At 38.1% G+C, this 19,090-nt stretch overlaps 2 protein-coding genes across 5 annotated transcripts in view; both read right to left on the bottom strand.

Moving 5' to 3' along the window:
• sgip1a (SH3GL interacting endocytic adaptor 1a) overlaps nucleotides 1–2,190 on the bottom strand; it is a 58,125-nt gene extending 55,935 nt beyond the window's left edge. The window contains exons 1-2 of the mRNA XM_056749844.1: nucleotides 1,962–2,190; nucleotides 1,293–1,403 (exon numbers count right to left, since the gene is read on the bottom strand). The gene's annotated coding sequence lies outside the window, so the exon portion shown is untranslated. The remainder of the gene's footprint in view (nucleotides 1–1,292; nucleotides 1,404–1,961) is intronic.
• A 4,086-nt stretch (nucleotides 2,191–6,276) lies between these two features.
• pde4ba (phosphodiesterase 4B, cAMP-specific a) overlaps nucleotides 6,277–19,090 on the bottom strand; it is a 136,479-nt gene continuing 123,665 nt past the window's right edge. For all 4 annotated transcript variants that reach the window (XM_056749795.1, XM_056749796.1, XM_056749797.1 and 1 more), the window contains 9 exons: nucleotides 13,077–13,170; nucleotides 10,561–10,733; nucleotides 10,362–10,460; nucleotides 10,111–10,275; nucleotides 9,924–10,023; nucleotides 9,686–9,840; nucleotides 9,456–9,578; nucleotides 9,185–9,367; nucleotides 6,277–9,103 (listed from right to left, as the gene is read on the bottom strand). In XM_056749795.1, the coding sequence (XP_056605773.1) occupies nucleotides 8,732–9,103; nucleotides 9,185–9,367; nucleotides 9,456–9,578; nucleotides 9,686–9,840; nucleotides 9,924–10,023; nucleotides 10,111–10,275; nucleotides 10,362–10,460; nucleotides 10,561–10,733; nucleotides 13,077–13,170 (1,464 nt within the window). In that variant the 3' untranslated portion in view covers nucleotides 6,277–8,731. The remainder of the gene's footprint in view (nucleotides 9,104–9,184; nucleotides 9,368–9,455; nucleotides 9,579–9,685; nucleotides 9,841–9,923; nucleotides 10,024–10,110; nucleotides 10,276–10,361; nucleotides 10,461–10,560; nucleotides 10,734–13,076; nucleotides 13,171–19,090) is intronic.

Raw genomic sequence — 19,090 nt, 5'->3', positions numbered from 1 at the left:
AACATGTTACGGACTTCAAATGGTACCTCACTTCAGACTGAAAGCCAAAGATGAACAGTTTGAGCCAGACAGAATCAGATCGTAACGTCTGAAATTGTTTGACATGATTGAACCCTTTAAAGTCATTATGAGCATTTTACCAAAATAGTGATGTATTAAATGACATCACATGGTATTTAGGACATTCCTGCAGTGTGAGAGGTCAAGATGACCTGATTGTCAAGCTTGGTCAAGACAATGTAGAAATGACCTGATTTCCTGCAACAGAAACGAAAAATTATAGGGAACAGAAAAACTGTGTCGTTTGTATGGACACAAAATCACACAAAGTCCCACACAAGAAAGAGTCATATATATAGGTTTTGAATGACATGAGGGGGAAATATGAAGACTGAATTTTTATTTTCGGTTGAACTTTGAATGACTGATTTTACTTATACTCTGTCATCATCAATTAAGTTCCACTTCAGGTGCAAATGCTCTTGCATGACATCACTTACGGATGAGATTCATGGCATGGGGCAGGGCTAAAATTTGCTCTATTTCCCTAAATAGAGCAAAGCATCAAAAGAAAAAACACCTGTTAATCCAAATAATTAACTAAATGCAGATCAAAGACAGATAACTGTCTAGTTGCTAGAAATGTCTTGACTTGTTATTAGATCATATTCCGGGTCCTGTCAAGAGGAAACACTATCCCATATTGGATATGTGTAACTTGAGCAAAGTGTGTGCAGTGTGTCACGTACTATACTGCAGTTCTCAAGGAGGTGTTGCAGCAGCGGTTCCCATACACGCCAAGCCTTTCAACTTAAACTGTCGTGATAGCTGCTATCACTTGTCAAATCCATGCATGAAACGGCTCGAATCTCATGAAAATAAAAATCTCCCGACAAGCTGTCAAACACACGGCATATTTACCACGGTAAGAGCAAAGCAAATCTCTGAGGATTTTATAGCCAGCACAAGTCCCTGCTTGTTTCAGTCTAACTCACACTGGTTCCTTTTCAGTGAGAATGCATTTATGGTTTTACGAAATTGATAAATATATGTTGATCTATTAAAGCCTGAAAAATTATAGTTTTGTAAGTGTTGTGATTTTTTTGTTTTATTAAGGTTGCAAGAATAAGCACCATGCTCTGCATTATTCTGTTATTGTACAATGAGGGTACCACCATTTTTTTTCCAAATAATATCAAATGACTTATATTACTTCTTTAGAAAAAGAAGTCTCTCCTTTAGAATGTTGCTTGGTTATTTTCCCCATTCAAATAAAAAGTCAGAATATTCACCTTGTGCTCAAATTGGTGGTCCTAGGATCGAGGTGCATGTTATGGGTTCCATGAAGCACGGCTGCATGTAAACAGAGCCAGAACCGGATTGTTCTCTTTACCTGCATTCACCTGTATAGACAAAAAACACAAGTAGATTTTAAGTAGGATATGGTCTGTATGATAGCACAAAAAGACACATTGAGGCTCCAAATGTACATAAAGCAAAACAACCCATAGAAATGACATTGCCATAATTTAAAACTTGCAAACAAAATGAAAAACTTCAATATGAGATTAGGCAGACGGTTTATAGCAACTTTCTTTTACATAGGATCAACTGTTCACATGAGCCCTGGTTTAACACTGATTTACAGGAAACATCCATTTGAAGTATGTACCAACCCAATAAAGCCCTGCTTTGTACACTGTCCGCATATGTAGGTAAACAACGAGCACATAAATCCACATTACCAAATATCCTTAGATTACTTTGTCACAATGTCCCAATAACATCCGCCTGTGTCGACCCTGCCCTCAAATCGCAAAACATAAACAAAGTAACTCTCCCTGAACAAACTTTGACAGGCTGGCAAGGAAAAACGCCGTCCAAATATACGAACCACATGTATAAACCCAGACATAAGCTTTGTTTCTAGCTAACTTAATATTTATACATAGGCTACGTACCAGTAATGGAACTGTGGTCACGTGATGAAGAGGCAGGCAAACAGAGACAGATCGGCGTAGCCCATTTGATTATTTTCCTAAATGAAGTATTGCAACTATCAGGTGTAATTCATGAGGACTTAACATGACGCTAAATATGTTTTGAATATCTAAACGTTTGAATTACATCGACTTGTGTTGTACAAGTAGCAGTTGCAAATTCATAAAAATGTAGGTAATAAAAATAAAGCCACAATTTAAGCGCTCACTACGTTCCAGCGCTCGCTGTAGATCACGTGCTCATAAACGTACGCTGCGTAAACAGCGTAGCTTAATCAAGTGTTAATTGAAAATCCTCGAATGAAATCGTGTCCTCCTTATCAAACGTTGTACGTGCTTTTTAAAGACGTACTGTTTGTAGTTTGTATGTAAATCTTTTGGTTATGTTACATGTTTTAGTTTATCCAAGAGTTTGATGACGTAGAGCGAGGACACAAGACCACTGAAGAATGCTTGAGAAACAGCCCCTGTGTTCTATCACAGCTTGTACTGCAGCTCTGATGTTTGAGACATAAGGATGAGATGCAAGACATTTCTTATGTAATGATATCACATTCTCTCTCTCTCTCTCTCTCTTGCTTTCTCTCTCTCTCTCTCTCTCTCTCTCTCTCTCTCTCGCTCTCTCTCTCTGTTTCTAGCATTCTCTCTGTGTATGATCGTGACTGTTTGCTTTTCTGGTTCTTTCTCTCTTCTCTGCGTCGAGCTACGACACCATGAAGTTCCCTATAAGGCTGTAGGCAAATGTTCTCAATGTAACCTCATTCACTGACTCCAGATCATTTATGTAAAACAGGAGAGTGTTGCGAGACAACAGAAGAATATGCATAAAAAATGACTGCAGTTAAAACATTTGTACATGCCCTGATAGGCTAGTTTTTGTCCATTCATTCGCGGTAATCTCAGTAGCGTTGTGGCCAGCTGAGGCCGGGCACATGCAGCATCCTCCAAATGTCAGAAAGCATTTAAGCTCCATCATTTGAGGCAAAGCATTCTCCCTGAGGTCAGAGCAGCTCCCTCTCTAAGCCCCACCCGCCAGCTTCACTGCACCGCAGCTATAGCCTACTGTGCTCTGCTTCCTAGCATGATGAGAGGACGCAGGGATGTGTGGGTGGCATTTAGAGAATTATGCGGCTATAGCTGTAACTGCACTATATATCCAAGTGTTTGTGCTTGTTGTTTCGGTTACATTTCATAATATTCGGCAGGGGATGCTATAAAACTGTCCAATTTACATTTACAGACAATGTATTTTAGAGACTTGTTTGTTTTCATTGTTTTTAGTCATGATGTCAGGACATGGACTGCTGGGAAACTGTGAACAGGCAAGAAAAGAAATCAACCAATCAGCACCGACTGACACACCGTCAGCTGTGGCATGGGCACCCGGTGAGGGAGCACTGCTGACCCGCAACTAATGAGTGTGGAAAATGAATTTTTTAGCACTCTTTAGTCAGGCACATCAAAAAGAGAGCGAGAGCGAGAAGTGAAGAATGAGCAGTAATGTCATTTTGATGTCCAGACAGAAGAAAGCTCTCTCTGTCTAAGACCCATTTGATTCCAAGTCTGAATGGACCAATGTGATGGAACACATGGGTAGAATTGGAATAATTTCTAAATTTGTCACAGCACTTAAAAGTAAAACATGAAGTACTCTAGAAAGCCTCTTGTCTGAGCCCCAGACATGGAATTTCCAAGGAGAATGAAAATGCTGTATTTTTATTACTGGGAAGAGCTGATCTTGCCACCCCACATTACATATGCAAGAGCTTTAGAAAATACTTGAACATTTTATTATTGAGGCCGGTGTTTTGTTCTCTTTACAAAAGTGTAATAAATTAGATAAGATGGAGGTTTGATTTTATTTTGTTATATTAAAAATAATTGTGTTCAAAAGTTACTTTGATTCTTTTACTGTTCTTAAATACATTTATTTTATTCTATTTTATTGTTTTTATTTTAAGGCATTCACCAATGCATTTTGTTTTATTTGCAACACATGAAATAGTGTCATATTAACATGAGTAAATAGTTGTGTACAGTAGTAGCTTTCTAATATTTCTCAGTTATTTGTGTGCTGGATTGTATTTCTAAATGCACGGCCTTGCACACACAATGCTGTGCATATATTTTAGTGTCTGTTTTTTTCATTATTATTTTGAATCAATTTCGGTGAGAGAAGCTGGACTTTTTGACACCTGCCAGTGCCAGCCCCTTTCACCAGCTTCTTTCACCAGACTTCATTTACAAGGCTAACACAATCTCAGAGGATTCTCTGAGTAGTATGCATAATGTTCTAAACCCTTAGATATTCTTATTTTTGAAAGACAATTTGTGGTAAGCACTACCCTTCACTTGTATGTACAGTATCTGCATAAGACACATATTGTAGGTACTCAATTGTTTTAGATGATGCACACATCTTACTTCATGGGAAGAGCAATGGGAACTAGAGGAATGTTGTTTACTCTAGTCTATATGTGTCTGTTTTTTGCTAAAGGAAATTTAGTTGCTCAGAATCTTATCTTTCAAAGCTCAGGATATGTTCTATTTTAGTATCTTTTTTCTCTCAGATAACTTATTTAAAATAGTAACAATACTGGGACTGTTAACATATAGGGGACTGTATAACAAATATAAGTGGATAGAATCAAATAATTATTGGCGCAATTTGACAAGAAATGTAAATATTGAAATCTCTGACATTTAATAGCCTTTGTTTCTTAACAAACTAGAACATCTTTTTTTGTCTTACATTTTTGGATTTGGCAGACGCTTTTATACAAAGCGATTTACATTGCATTATCCTATACATTTTAATCTTAGTATGTGCAATCCCCTGAGATCGAACCGTCGACCAATGCTCTTACCACTGAGCTACAGGAAAGAAGATCATTATTAGAAATATTGAATAATACATCATATGATAAATTACTCAAATATAAACAGTTACACAAATAATATAAGTATTTTTCCACGCTGACCAGCTTACACCCCAAATCAGCTTATTATAAGATATTTCAACAGATTGTTCTAATAATATGTGTCTAATAATACTCCCGAGCTGGCATAAATATCTTCCATATTGTCTGACACGCTGGGGAGAGTGTAGATCTGAAAGAACTTGCATTGTGCTTCATGACTAATATAACATCAAATTGCATTCAATAAATATCTTGCAAAGGATGTAAAAATGAAATAAAATGAAACAGATAACAACATCTCAGATGGTTTTAATTGTAATTGAACGTCTTGTTGTTGCTGGAATGTATTGGTTTTCAATGGTTTTTGCTGTAATATATTTACAGGGGAGAAAGTCATCATAACGCTCTATTTTCCAACTTAAAATGAAGCTCAAAATGGTTAATGGCTGCCCTGATTTTTGTGTAGCCAAGCAACCTTTAAGAATTGAGCCTTTAAGGCAACTTTCAGCTACACTGGCTGTTCATCTCAAATCAGCAGATAAATATGAAGGATCTGAAAGGTCCTGAAATGGCCTTTTTTCTGACTCCCTCTATCAAGGTTCATCATGTCTTACATAAAGTCACAGGATTTTGGGCGAAAAGCCTCGAAATGATTCACACACTGAGTGTTCGCACTTGACTGTGTCATTTAAGGGCTGACGTAGCTCAAGGAACAGCGCAGGGAGTGATATTCTGGGGATGTGATGCAATGTGACTAGTCATACTGAAAGAAAATCCTGGACAAAACTTCTCATTAACCGTTGATGGTTGTTGTTATACCCAACCATGTATGGGTTGAAACAAACCAGCAAATTTGTTAATAATTTACGGTTTATAAAATGATATATAATTTTTATAGCATATTTTGCTAAATATTATTGTTTTGTCTATATTTTGCCCTAACATCAGTTGAAAACATTGCAGCCTTTTTTGTGTGGATTTTGGAATTAAAAACAACCAGGTCCAAATTTAGATTTCATGGCCTTGTCCAAAGTCCCTGTAAATTTTGTATGTTTTACCACAAACATGCTGTCTGAATTTAATTACGTTTATCTTTACAAAAGACAAATAGATTAATATTGTGCTCCAGGAAAAATATTCAATGAGTAAATCAAATTTTCAATACTCCATAAAATGATTTACTGCATTATTTTTACATTTGATCAGTTTAGCACTAAATATTATATGAATTATAAAAAACTATTTGAAACTACCAAAGGTAAAAATGTCTTTAAAAATTGTGGGAAAATTCTTATTTTTAAACAATAGCCCTAATAGTCGCCAACAACGCAAATAAAAGACATTCACACAAGGAGTATATTCATGCTTGTCTTTAATCACTTCATAGAAAAGTAGCTTCAGATTTTATTGAACACAATATACAATATTATTACCATACATTGTGTGAAACATTGAATATCCACCTGCAACAATGTGGGATAACCAGACGATAAAAACTCATCCCTCATGCAGATATAGCACTAATTCTGTTTAATGCTTTTGGACACAAATCGGACCAAAAGAACAAAGATTAACAAAGTTATACTTGACAATTTGAATTTCAAAACTGCTAACAAGGTCAGAAAATAGTTCACATTAGCACAAATAATTACAGAAGATCACATTTTTGTAATTATATCGATTTCACATTGTTGTCGTTCAAAGACCGTGATGTGACCGTGAATGTTATTCGTCCCCTGCAAACTGAACACAGAATGTGTATTTACAGGCCAATCTATAACTTCTGAACCAATCTTAGCAATCTCCATCCAAAATGTTGTTAATATTTGAGGGCAACATTCTGTGAGATATCGACTTATCGATGTTACACCAAACAGTGATACACAAAGCTTCTAATATCTGTCAGAAGTCTACAGTATGTATTTATGTCTTATCTACAGACTCTCCCCGTTACCAATGGGTCGCGTGTCTCATAGGCTACTGTTCTGGGCAGTTGAAAATTGTGCAATATATTCATACATAGTATATATAATATATATATATTTATTTATATTAAAAGACAAACAATATTACTAAATAAAACAGACTCAGTCCAAGAGCCCCCAACACAAAAACACCACCAATGTTCGGTAATGCAAGTGCATATAAATTAATCAATTTACAAAGAAACATTACTCCTTATGTACAGTCGACAGTAATAATAATAAATACACTGTTATAAACAGTAGAGGACCGATTTGAGCGCATATAAACAAAAAAGATGGAAGGAGTCGTGAAAGCGTGGGCTGGTGATTGAGCGAATTAGCCAATAGACACTGACACTCACACAAACACAGTTATGTGTAGACACGTACATATGTGCGCACAAACATACTTTTGCATGCTACTTTGGCCATTAACGGTTTCACTGGTGAGACTTTGAGCGTAAGGTAGTTTGAGTACCTCAAAGCGTGAATGTCATTACTAAACTGACATTGAGCATTGATATCTGAATAAGATGGTTGTTGCAATATTCGCCAATGTTAAAAGAGAAGAAGACAGAAAGATCACATCTTGATATTTCAGAACTGTAGCTTGCACTTCATGATGTCACATCTCAGATCTTGATTGACATCAAGGAAGCATTCTGTGAAGTGGGGTAAAAATTGTATTTACGTCAATGGTTTTCCTGTCTGTTTTGGAGATGATTTGATTAAAGGACAGTACAGGTACAGACTTTTTAAAGACTTTAAGTCAAATTAAATTAGCTGTGGGAATGTTCTGGACTAAATTAAGCTGGTTTTGAAAGCTCAAATCTGTTTTTCTTCTCTCATGTTGTTGATGTGCGGAAGACGATTATAATAAATAAAATCAACCAACTATTTAAGTGAATATACCTTTGGCTTCCTTTATGATTTCTGTCAATTATCAGACAGTGTATTTAATTTCTTGAGGGGGTTATTTTCAATAGTACATTTTTGTTAATGAAACTTAGGGTCTGTATACTGTCATTTAAAGCTTTTGTGCAACAATTGTCAACGATGTGAATGTAAATGACGAACAGGTATTTTCTAAAGAAACAGATTTTGTGCTCATAGTTGAAACGTCCGACAAAAACGTATGTAATGAACAGAAAGTGCCTCTTAGAATAAACGTTTCTTTGTTTTGTCAGATGTTTGGATTATTACGTTATATTGCCAAACAAAGGAAGACACTAAGTTCTCTCTCCAGCGTAGATATATATACTATATATATATATATATATAAAACAAGTCTGTATGTTTTGTCTGGTTCGCTTTAGAAAACAAAAACATCTCAACATACAGTTATACTAAAACGTGTTCAATAAATAAAAGACTATTAAAAAGACAATAGTAAAAAGGCACACAGTCTTTAGACAAATGGTACAGAAAAGTAAACAGTTTCTCTTTCTTAACAAATACTTGTTCTTCAGTAGTTCGTGTTTAATCTCGCACACCCATAGCTTTACAAAAAGTCTGTGTTGATACAAAATAAAAGAAATCCTCTCAGTAGTGTCTACTCCTCGACCCCTAGTAAACAAACAAACTGTTCATGTTGGCCCCAATCCTTCATGTTTAACAATGTCGCCTGTCAATCGTTCAGGTCCAAAATGTCTGCAGCATTTATTTCCTGAGAGCTCCCACCAAACCATCTCCAAACGTAAGTGCAAGGAGGGAAAGACATCCTCCTCCCACGAGGGCCTAAAAAAGCACCCCACGTGGGGTTTCTCGAAAAAGCATCAACTGCAAGATTGCTCCTCTCGCAAGGGGAAAAAAACAGCTACCAATCTAGTAACAGGACAACAGGGTCCTATGTGTCGATAGGCGAGGCGTCTTCGGTAACTATCTGGATGTGTGTAGTGGATGATTCCATGTCCTCAGCCCTGTCTTCGTCTTCATCCTCCTCTTCTTCGTCGTCGCCCTGACTCTGTTCATCCTTTTCCGTGCCCTCAGAGTCCTCTTCCTCTAACGTGAGTTCGAATTGAAACTTGTCGGGTCCTGAACCCCCGCCGTTGCCCTCTTTGTCGGGCTGGTAGAAGGGCGGGGAAGGGCTCTGAGGGATCATGCTCTGGTACCAGTTCCGATTATCCTCCAGTGTGTCCAGGATGTCCTGGGCATCTGGATGCACCAAGTCGGCCCAGGTCTCCCACAGCGGGTGGACGATGTAATCAATGAATCCCACCTGAAGAAAGATAAAGGACTGTTTTAAATTGGCTCTCATGGATAATTATGGTCAAATTTATTTATCGACTCATTTACTGACCTGTGATTTCTCCACCGAGGCGGTGTGTTTGTCACACATGGGGCTGATCTCCATGCCACGTTCCCTTTCTCGATCACCCTGGTGAAAGAACTCGTCCATGATGCGGTCGGTCCATTGGCGGTACAGCTCCAGAGACTTGGTTGGATTGCTCAGATCTGCACAGTGAACCATGTTCCGCAGAACCTGCAATGATATCACAATTCAGTTTTTATTCAATAAGGCTGAAGTATTCTGATAAATCATCAAGTTTGTCAAGTCCAGAATTTAGTACCTGTATCCTGTCTGTGTAGTTGTCCAGAAGTAGCACTCCCGAGCTTGTCACTTTTTTCGTCTCTACCATGGTCTTCAGATCAGCTAGTAAACTCATGTGTTTTGACATATCTGTGGCCAGTACCTGTTAACAGGACAACATAAAAAATATTAAGAAAACGTCTGCTTATAAAGCATTGCTCTGTAAATGAATGCAGATGGTATGGATGAATACACAATGAAGAATCTCACCATGTCGATGACCATCTTCCTGAGCGACTGCCTTTGTTTCTTGGTGAGGTTCTGGAAGATGTCACAGTTTTCCTCCTGGAGAAGTTTAAAGCCAACGGCTAGGTGGTGGTTCTCCAAAACCGACTCGTCGTTGTACATAAGCGCTAACTCAGAGTCTGGAAGAAATGAGAGAAGATTAATTCAGGTGTCTCTATGATCTCTATGTTGCTTTTAAAGATTGGGATTTGTGGTTACTTACTTGTATTGATGAGGAACTGGTTGGAAACACCAGGATGGTCCACGTCATGGATTGCTGCGGCAAAAATCGCAGCCAGGATCTCAAGATCGGTAAAGACAGCCTGTTTAGAACAAAAGAGAAATTGTGAGTGATATAATAATAAGCCGAGCAGATATGAAGGTGTATATTTAAAAAAAAAAGTCCTTACATCTAATGCAGGTGTGGACAGCAGAATGTGAGTCGACTGGGCCACATCGGCAGCATGAAGGCTGTTGTGATACGCCACGTCTTGGTGATAGTGATCCTCCAGGGTCATCATATACATCACGAATGTATCTGCTGGGATCTTAAACGTCTTGAGCATATCTCGTTCCTTAAGAGAGAAGTAAAAAAATTGCATATAAATCACCGATAATGCATTGAGTTCTCAATAAATAAATAACAAGAGCAAGGACTTACCTGGAAGATTGCATACATAATGCAGGTAAGAGGCCGGTTGTTTGAAAACTCTGAAACTGTGAAGATGTTCAGGCCCCATTTGTTTAGATCTTCCAATTCCTGATAGAAAGAAAGAAAGAAAGAAAGAGAGGAATGAGATCAACAGGAAGCCAACACATAAAACAAAATTCAAATATGTTGCAATAGTTCTTTTCATTACCTTTGAAAGTAAATCCTCCTTGTCAGTTTTAACGCCGAAGCGAGCTATGCCGCAGTTGAGGGTGGACCCGTGGGACACCTTCTTCACGCCGCTGATCTGAGTCATCAACGGCTTTTTCTTCTTTTCTCTGGCCTTTGGAGTGGGCGAGGGAATCTCCACCTCATTCTGTTTGTCTGTGAGAAACAGTGAGACAGTTTCTATAAAAACTGAAAAAATATCTGGTAACTAATCCTGACAACTATGAAAATGAGAACTAAAAGACGTCTCGGATCATGCTAGATGCAAGCGGCGGTTGTTGCCAGATCACATTCCAGAATATTCAATCTCTTCATTGTAGTTTCCAAACAGACCAGACGCATACACGACCGCACAAAAGCTCATTGTCGGAAAACCAGTGGCTGCGTATCACGTTTCCCTCAGTGACGTCAAGAGCTGCCTTTGGCCCAGGTGCAGTGCTACAATTGAATAGCTTACATCTGCCCTGTGTGAGAGCTTCATTGCCCGTTAACAGGCCAGAACAGACTCTCATTTAGAGAGACTCGAGGTATTCAAGCAGGATCGACCCCTCATTCTCCTTTTTCACAGTGGCCGACCTGTCAACAAACCACTCCAGGGGACCCTGTAGCCATGCCTTATATGGCATCTCCTAAAGGTCAACTCTTAGGATGTCCATTGACAAACGATCTTTAAGGGACAGTTCACCCCAAAAGAGAATTCTAAACAGAAGACAGTTTCTAAAATTTTTTTGAACTGTGCTGAAACTGTGGGATTATAACAACTGCTCCTATTAAGCGAATCAGAAGACTTTTAAATTTTCTCAAGCTGCGACACAGTCAACTCTCGGCCCCAGAGGGGTTATTCGGTTACACCAGATAACAGAGATCTCTCTCCCGTAAAGCTCTGGAACGATTCAGAAAAAGCACGATAATGCCCGGGAAATGAAAGGAGGTGAGGGTTGGTTAATTCATAAAACTCATTATCCTTTTCATTCACGTGCCTCCCTAAACACTAACCCGTGTATCAGTCTACAGATATTCTTGGATTTTCTCTGATGAGTGAAGATGACAGAATAAAAAGAGGCCAGAGATGTGGGAGCACTAGATTCACTTTCATCTCAAAAGCCTTTGCTCTTGTGATAAAGAGGCGACCGATCCGAAAGAAAACAGCTTCTATCTGATCAATGCGGCTCATTCACATTGCTCATTATATCCAATTTGCCTGTTTTCCCACAAACACCCATCATGGCTTTTTTCCTCCCTCCTCTCAGGATTCACAGTCACATGCCATCCTCACGCCTCACACGCATTAAATCCATGAGAATGCAATCCGCACGTGCAGGCGCAGATGCGAGATACAGAATGGGGGGAAGACGCATTGTCCTCAAGTCACTACTATCACGACAATACTTCCAGACAGACAAAGAACAGTGAATCCTGAGAAGCATAAACAGAGCCGTCACGTGTGACACGGCACACAGATGTTTTACCAGTTAATGGCACAGAAATCCAACCTTTTTTCGATCAATATAATCCTTGAGACTCACATGCAAAATTTCACCTTCATCTTATTTCACCTTCGTCTTATTTCAAGTAGGACACGTTTAACGATTAATTTGGACCAAAAAGTCTGAATTATCATTTATTATACACCTTAAATAAAGGCATTTCGACAACACAACCAAAATAAAAATAATTCATATAAAAAAAATCTTAAAGATAGACAAAACAAATAGCTTTACTTACGTTTTTTATAATTACTTGCTTTGTTGTCTTGTTTTGTTGTTTTTAGCATACAGCTCAATGATTGTTTATTATTATTTATGCTTAAAACAAAACAAAACATTTAACAAATATATTTAAAAAATGTTATTTAAGAAAATGGTATGTGTTGTCAAAATCTCCTAATTAAAGACAAAAACTTTGAAAAGCAAATTTTTCAAAAGCGCAATGCGACATGCAGAAATGTTTACGCGTGTGAGCGCGTGTATGTCTGTGTATGGATGGGATATGTGATTCCATCTGTTTAAAAGAACAGAAGCTGGATGAGTCACATGTTTTCTTGCCTGGATGTACCGTGCTGGGGGGTTCCACCGTCAGCATTGCTTTACAGCAGGATCCCATCCCCCTTCGGTCCCCCTCCCTTCCCTAATTCTGCTCTCCTTTCCTCCGTTCCTCCCTCCCTCTTTTCCAACTGCTGCATTGGGAATCTCTCACCTCATGCAGAAACCAATGTCTGATGTCATCTCACGGCACTCCACAAAAAAAATGAGCCTTTGTACTGTATTCCTGATTTTTTAATGTACAATACCTGTGTTTTGTCATATTTCAAGAATAATTTATTTTCTTCACCTTCGATTTTCGTGTTTTTCTACCCAATCCATTTGTGAGTCTCAACTGCAGTTCGGTTCTAAAAACGGCGCGCCCCAAATTCGCTCCACGATGGCGCAGTTTCAGCCCACGTTCAGCGAAGTGTTCATGTGTCTGTTTTATGTGACAGTGAAAAATTAAAAAAATTACCCAGAAAGGTGTTGGAGATGAACTCAGACACCTGGTTGCCAGATCTGCTCATCTCAGAGAGGTGCGTCAGCTCCCTGTTCAACATTCTCTTGAACTGGAAAAGACAAAGGGAGAGAATCATTAGTCCAAAAAACTGAAAAACGTTCAACATTGATTCTTTATTAGGGTCGACATTCTCTGATGCACTGTGAATGAATTAGAATATGTGTAAAGCACCGCAGTATGTTATGGGGTTCCCGTCATATCAAACAATGGTCTCAGAAATAATAAATACCGTATAATATACATTTTATTGGCTGGTTAATGTGTTTTCGTATTATGACAATGAAATGAGCTAAACTACAAGGTGGTCAAAAGATAAATGTTTTTGCACAGTTTCACAAGTTAAAATGATTTTTATGTACAGATTTTTTCCCCCATATATTACATAGCCACAAAGAGACGCAATGTTGGTGGTAAATAAAAAAAATGCATATATAATTAAATAAATGAAAAAATGGCAGCCATATCCTGCACCACATCACAGCTTATTACAAAATAACAAACATAACCAACACAAGATGATGTTTTCACATCCATAACACTATTTAAACCAATTAAAAACAAATTCATGAGCCCATAACAGAGCTCAGATCTTTGCATTCCAGCACAAGCAGCCACACAGAGACCCCCGCAGTAGGTATTCCACTTCAATGTCTTTCTAGACCACCAACAAACACCAAAACCATGAGCTATTAGCCGACATTAAAAAAACAAATCAGCCACCATACACACCTTAATGTAACCCCAGGATACAGAGAGAAGGTAATTGGCCTCAGGCATTTTGGATGGTATTTAATCTCCCGAAATCCACAACAGCGCACTCCTATACCACGAAGGAAAAGAGCCAGAGAGAGGCAGATGAAAGGGATTCCTCAGGGTGGGAACACGCAAAACCCCTTCTTCTCTCCTCTCTTCTTCTGCTTGGTATGGATTAGTTTCTGAGGAGCAGACGCGAGCCGTCACCACGACGGCTATTGGCCGAAATGCTCCGTCGTTGACTCTCCATGGCTGCGGATGAGATCGGATGGGAAAATCCCGTCCTTGGCTGGAGGATCCAGACAAACGGCGAGAGCTAGAACCGACACAGAGGGTCTGAAAATGCTAATAAATAATGGAGATGATAAAGCTGCGGAGCAGTGGGAGGATGGGATGTCGGAAAAAACGCAGGGATGCTCATCTGGCTGGAGGGGGGTCTTCCTCTGCTGGATTAGTGCCGCTCCAATGCTGCAGTACGTTCTCGCGCTTTCTCATCATCTTGCTCCGTCTTTCTCTATCTCCCCCTCCCTTGTTCATCTCCCCCCTCCCGTTCTCAAGTCTGTCAGCCCCAGCAACACGGCACAGCACATATGATTTGACAGGGAGATGGTAGAGGTGGGGGGAGTCCCTGCTTTGTTATGCAGGGAAAGGAAAAGACGAGATATGAAGAACAAGAGATCCAAGGATACCCTCGTCTCTTTGAGAACAATTCATCAACCTTCGTCCTCAAAGGATTTCTAATCAAATACAACTTTAAGCCTGTTCATGTCTAATAAGCACGCTACAAATATGACTTGAGAGGGAAGGCAAGCTTTAGATGAACTCTCTATAATATATACCTCCTTTAGGTGATATAATACCCTAGGATAGTTCCAGTCGCCCGTCTTTAATGCATTCCCACAATGCACAAGGCTGCCCATGATAACGGCGTCATATGGATCTCAGTGCTATTTTAGGCATCAGCTAGTGTTTGTATGGTGGGAGAGGAGATGGAGACTTGGATAATTGCCTCTCTTTGTCTTTTTAGGTGACATCAACACCCCCCGCTACTCTTTCTCGCTTTGCGCCGTCTACCCGAGCACCAATTACACCAACATCCCAATGCCATGGCAACAGCATCATGTGACACTGGCTGCTGCGGATTCCCTCCCTCCCTAGCCCCAAAGATGGCCGCCCAGGCACCGCGAGGACACATACTGCCAATTCAATCCCCAATTCATCTGAATCAGGAGGAGGCAGTCGGCCAGAATCAATGAGGTGTCCTTGCAATAACCAACCGGGCCAGAGTCCACTGACAGAGGAAAACCCCAGTGCACATTACAAAAAATCTATATTCTTTTCCAACATATCTCAATTAAGATTGAGGGGAAAAGTATTGTTAGATATTAGTTAGATTAGTTTTTTACATTTTTATGTAATAAATGAAGAATACTGTAAATACATTTTTTATACCCTACTGGAAATTGTTTTTTTCACTATATATTTGATTAAATTATGCTTAAAGCAAGAAAAAAATAGACCTGTTTGGTGCAAAATGATGCATCTATGAACTAACAGAAAGTAGATGCGCAAAGATTAGATATCACCAGTGCGAAACACAGATTCAAGAAAATGTTCCCACGGAGTAAAAGAGAAGCTCAAAGGATTCATGAAACGATTTTGGATTATCTTCTGAACTGAGCAACGTGCACGTCTGTGTTTGCGTGCCTGCATGAGAAAAATAAAGTGTGGGAGGGAGAGAGGAGCAGAGAAAGGGAGACTAAAAGAGGAAAAACAGCAGAGAATCTCTCTGCATTATGCTGCAGTGGGGGTTCCTCCGCTGCGTGTGAGGCGTCTAGTCAGATGTAAACAACTCTGACATATCAAAGAAGTGCTGCCTTCAACAACTCGCATTTCTTCTTATCAAAAAATCAATGCGAGTATCTCCATCTAAGCCCTGTGAGAAACATGTCTGTTGATGGGCGTATGTGGACTGATATTTGCTCTAAGAAGAGCTGATGGTGAATGAAGAGGGAATTTCATTCTGAAAGATCTTTAGGTAGAGAGAGAGATCCCAAAAACAAACAAAGTGATTTCCCATTTTGGGTATAGTGTGCATTCCATGAATAAATCAAATGAAGAGTGTATTTCCAAAAAGAAAAATCATGTTTTTTATTATGCTATAATGTTTTTATTTGTGTTTTATTGTGTTGGTTATTAAAGTCGTTATTTTGGTTTGTCTTTCGCACATTAAGTATTGTCGTCGCTTCAAAGAAAAATCAATTCAGCCACTTTGAGCGGATGGACCAATTTAACGATGTCTTTTGTACTTTTCTGGACCCTAACGACAACTAAAATATGTTAATTTGTGTTCCGAAGATACCGGGAGGACTTAAAACATATATGTATAAATATAAATAAACAATTATTATTATTTTCTGTGCAAATTATTTATCAAATGCTATTTTATCAAGCTTTAATTTAACCTTTTTTACTTTTTTATATATTTATATATATATATATCAAAAAATAGAATCAAAAATCATTTTGAAATGATTCAAACAATTTTTTTATTATAATGTCTAAATAATTTTAAAGAAAATTTTCTTTTACTTTTTTGCATTTTGTAGCCTGGGACAATTATATTTAAGGCAATGCTATTTTCTTTCCTCCACTAGTTGTCAGTATAAACCTACAGCTGTTCAGTCGGATAGATTTGTAAGGTCACTTCACACATACAATCAGCCGGCAGCATACAATCAATTTGAACTGTCTTCATGACCTTGCAGGGTGTCATTGTGTTTGATGTAGGACAAGCAAGTCAATGGAAAATCAAAATGCATTTCACTTTCATCGATTCTATGTAAATGTCATCATCAACAGTGTTACAGCTTTAATTGCAAAATATCTTGTGTACATCATCTAGTGGGGAAAATACACACTCTGTGAGCATTTATTGCAGTAAATGATGTCATCCGAGAAGCACATAATTGCAAAATTGCCAGATTCCTTTCCTTGTAAAGCCGTTGATATATGACAGCGACATGATCTATAGAAGATGACTATGAAAGGCTGTGACGCACGTAGACATGACAAAAGACTTCTCAAGTATATTACAACTCTGAAGAAAGAAGTAGACTGTGTGCCAACTAATAGTGCCCGAGGACACATGCCCTGCGTTTCACTTCCTCTACATTGCTCAAGCTGTGCATGAATGTGTGTCTGCGAAAGATCACAAGCTTAGAAACTAAACTCTAAAAGTATTTAATTCAACACATTATAAACTTTTGCATACTCCTTTGAGTATTTTTTTGTGCAAAAAACAACAGATATGCAACATCCTTAAACAATCCTTTAAGCAACGAGCACATGCAAACTAGATCACAAAAGACCTGCTTCGCTATGAGCTATAAGTATAACCTACAACAAATTTTGCAGAACTTTAAAACATCAGCAGATAAGAAAACCTGTAGTTGTAATAGCCTTATGATTATTACTTAAGGGTTTCTTAACTTTCCTAAGAGGAAGTTTAGCGATATTTTGACCTGACAGCCCGTACAAATTTACAAAAGTTTTTAAAAGACAGTTTGGAAAACAGAACTATATGACTATCCAACAGGTCCACTCTTTGTTAAAATCTTAAAAACCACTCATTTACACCGTTTACACCGATTTACACCACACCGTTCCTAATAATAAACACAAAAAAGCAATGGGCAAAAATTAAAAAAGAAAGAATTTCCAACATAGTACATCTATAGATAAGAATCAATCACAAAATTAAGAAAGCTACTTTCCCCAGCATGCATTCCCTCAGATAGTCCGGCAGTACATTCAACAAAAAAAGTACTCACTTTAAAAAAGTAAATAAAAGGCTCACCTTTCTCAAGCAGTTAACTTTTCCAATCTTTCTGTGTTCTTTCTTGTCAAAGCAGCAAGCTCCCATTTTAATTAAAGTTAAGTTTTCAAAGTCCCGCTGATATTGAGGCTGTCTGTGACTGTCTTAAGTTCTACCGTTCACCGTTTAACAGATGCAACAGTGTTACTGACTCGATTTGAGCTGTGAGCACTGACTATCCTTCAGTGTATCACTGAATATACACTCCCCATCTTACAGTGGGACCGCCTCCTCTGACACACACACACACACACATACACTGGAACTCTAACCACGTTGCAACATAGTTTATAGGGTAAACAATCTGATCTGGAATCCGATCAAGCACACTAATGTGATCTTTTGAAGTCATCAGAGCAAACATATGTCAAATATACTGCAACGGACACACACACACGAATCTGTGGGGAATCTTAACTTACAAATCACAATTGTGAGAGTTTAATACACTTGCACAAAGTTTAAAGATTTATTTGCAATACACCAACAAAAAAGAAATATTACTTTAACGATGATTTAACTCTATATTTGAAATATCTAGAATTATCCAGGACATTGTATTTACATTAGTTTTATAGCTCAATACTCAATGTGTGTCAATGTTTATTTTCTATTAAAGCCATAAAAAGTAATTAATTTTGTTTCTAGACAGGATTTAGACCTATTGTAAAGACAGATATGATCCCTGTTGAACTAAGCTTTCGCGTACAATCCAAATGTACATTTCAGGTTTTTCAACAGTTTCAGATGATTTCAGTATCATTTTTGTGGCCATACTATCACAGCAAAAATGTGTCTGAGATTTAGTTACTGTATCTACAAAATTGTATCTTTGGCTGAAACACAGTGCCATCCAGTACTGTATTTGATATACTGTATAAAACATGCTGAAAGGGCAACCCTAAAGCTCATATAGACTTAACACACATGCACACAGAGCAAAAATGTTTGTCAAACAAATGAGATGACACAGACGTTCAAAAAGGCCAGTAAAAGGTCAGGTTTTCTTTGTACATCTTTGATGGCTATCTTTACCTGTTGTTCCCACAAACTTTTATACAAAAGCCATAATATGAGTATCTCTTAAACCAATTACTAAACATTTATTGAGTTAACACGCTTTACTGTATGTATGTCACCTCTGTATAACCTTTTTCTGCAGAGAGAATATAAAATCTGTCTCTGCCTGCATGCACTGCAAAATAATAATAATAATAATAATGATATTATTATCATTTTTAATTATATATAATATTATAAACAAGTCCTAATATAAATATTAATAAAGTGATTATGATCGTAAATCATTTATGAATAGTTATATACAGATTAAATAATT

This window comes from Triplophysa dalaica, chromosome 6 (assembly GCF_015846415.1).
Source record: "Triplophysa dalaica isolate WHDGS20190420 chromosome 6, ASM1584641v1, whole genome shotgun sequence".
NCBI classification, from domain to species: Eukaryota; Metazoa; Chordata; class Actinopteri; order Cypriniformes; family Nemacheilidae; genus Triplophysa; species Triplophysa dalaica.
This window is presented reverse-complemented; position numbering and strand designations above follow the sequence as displayed.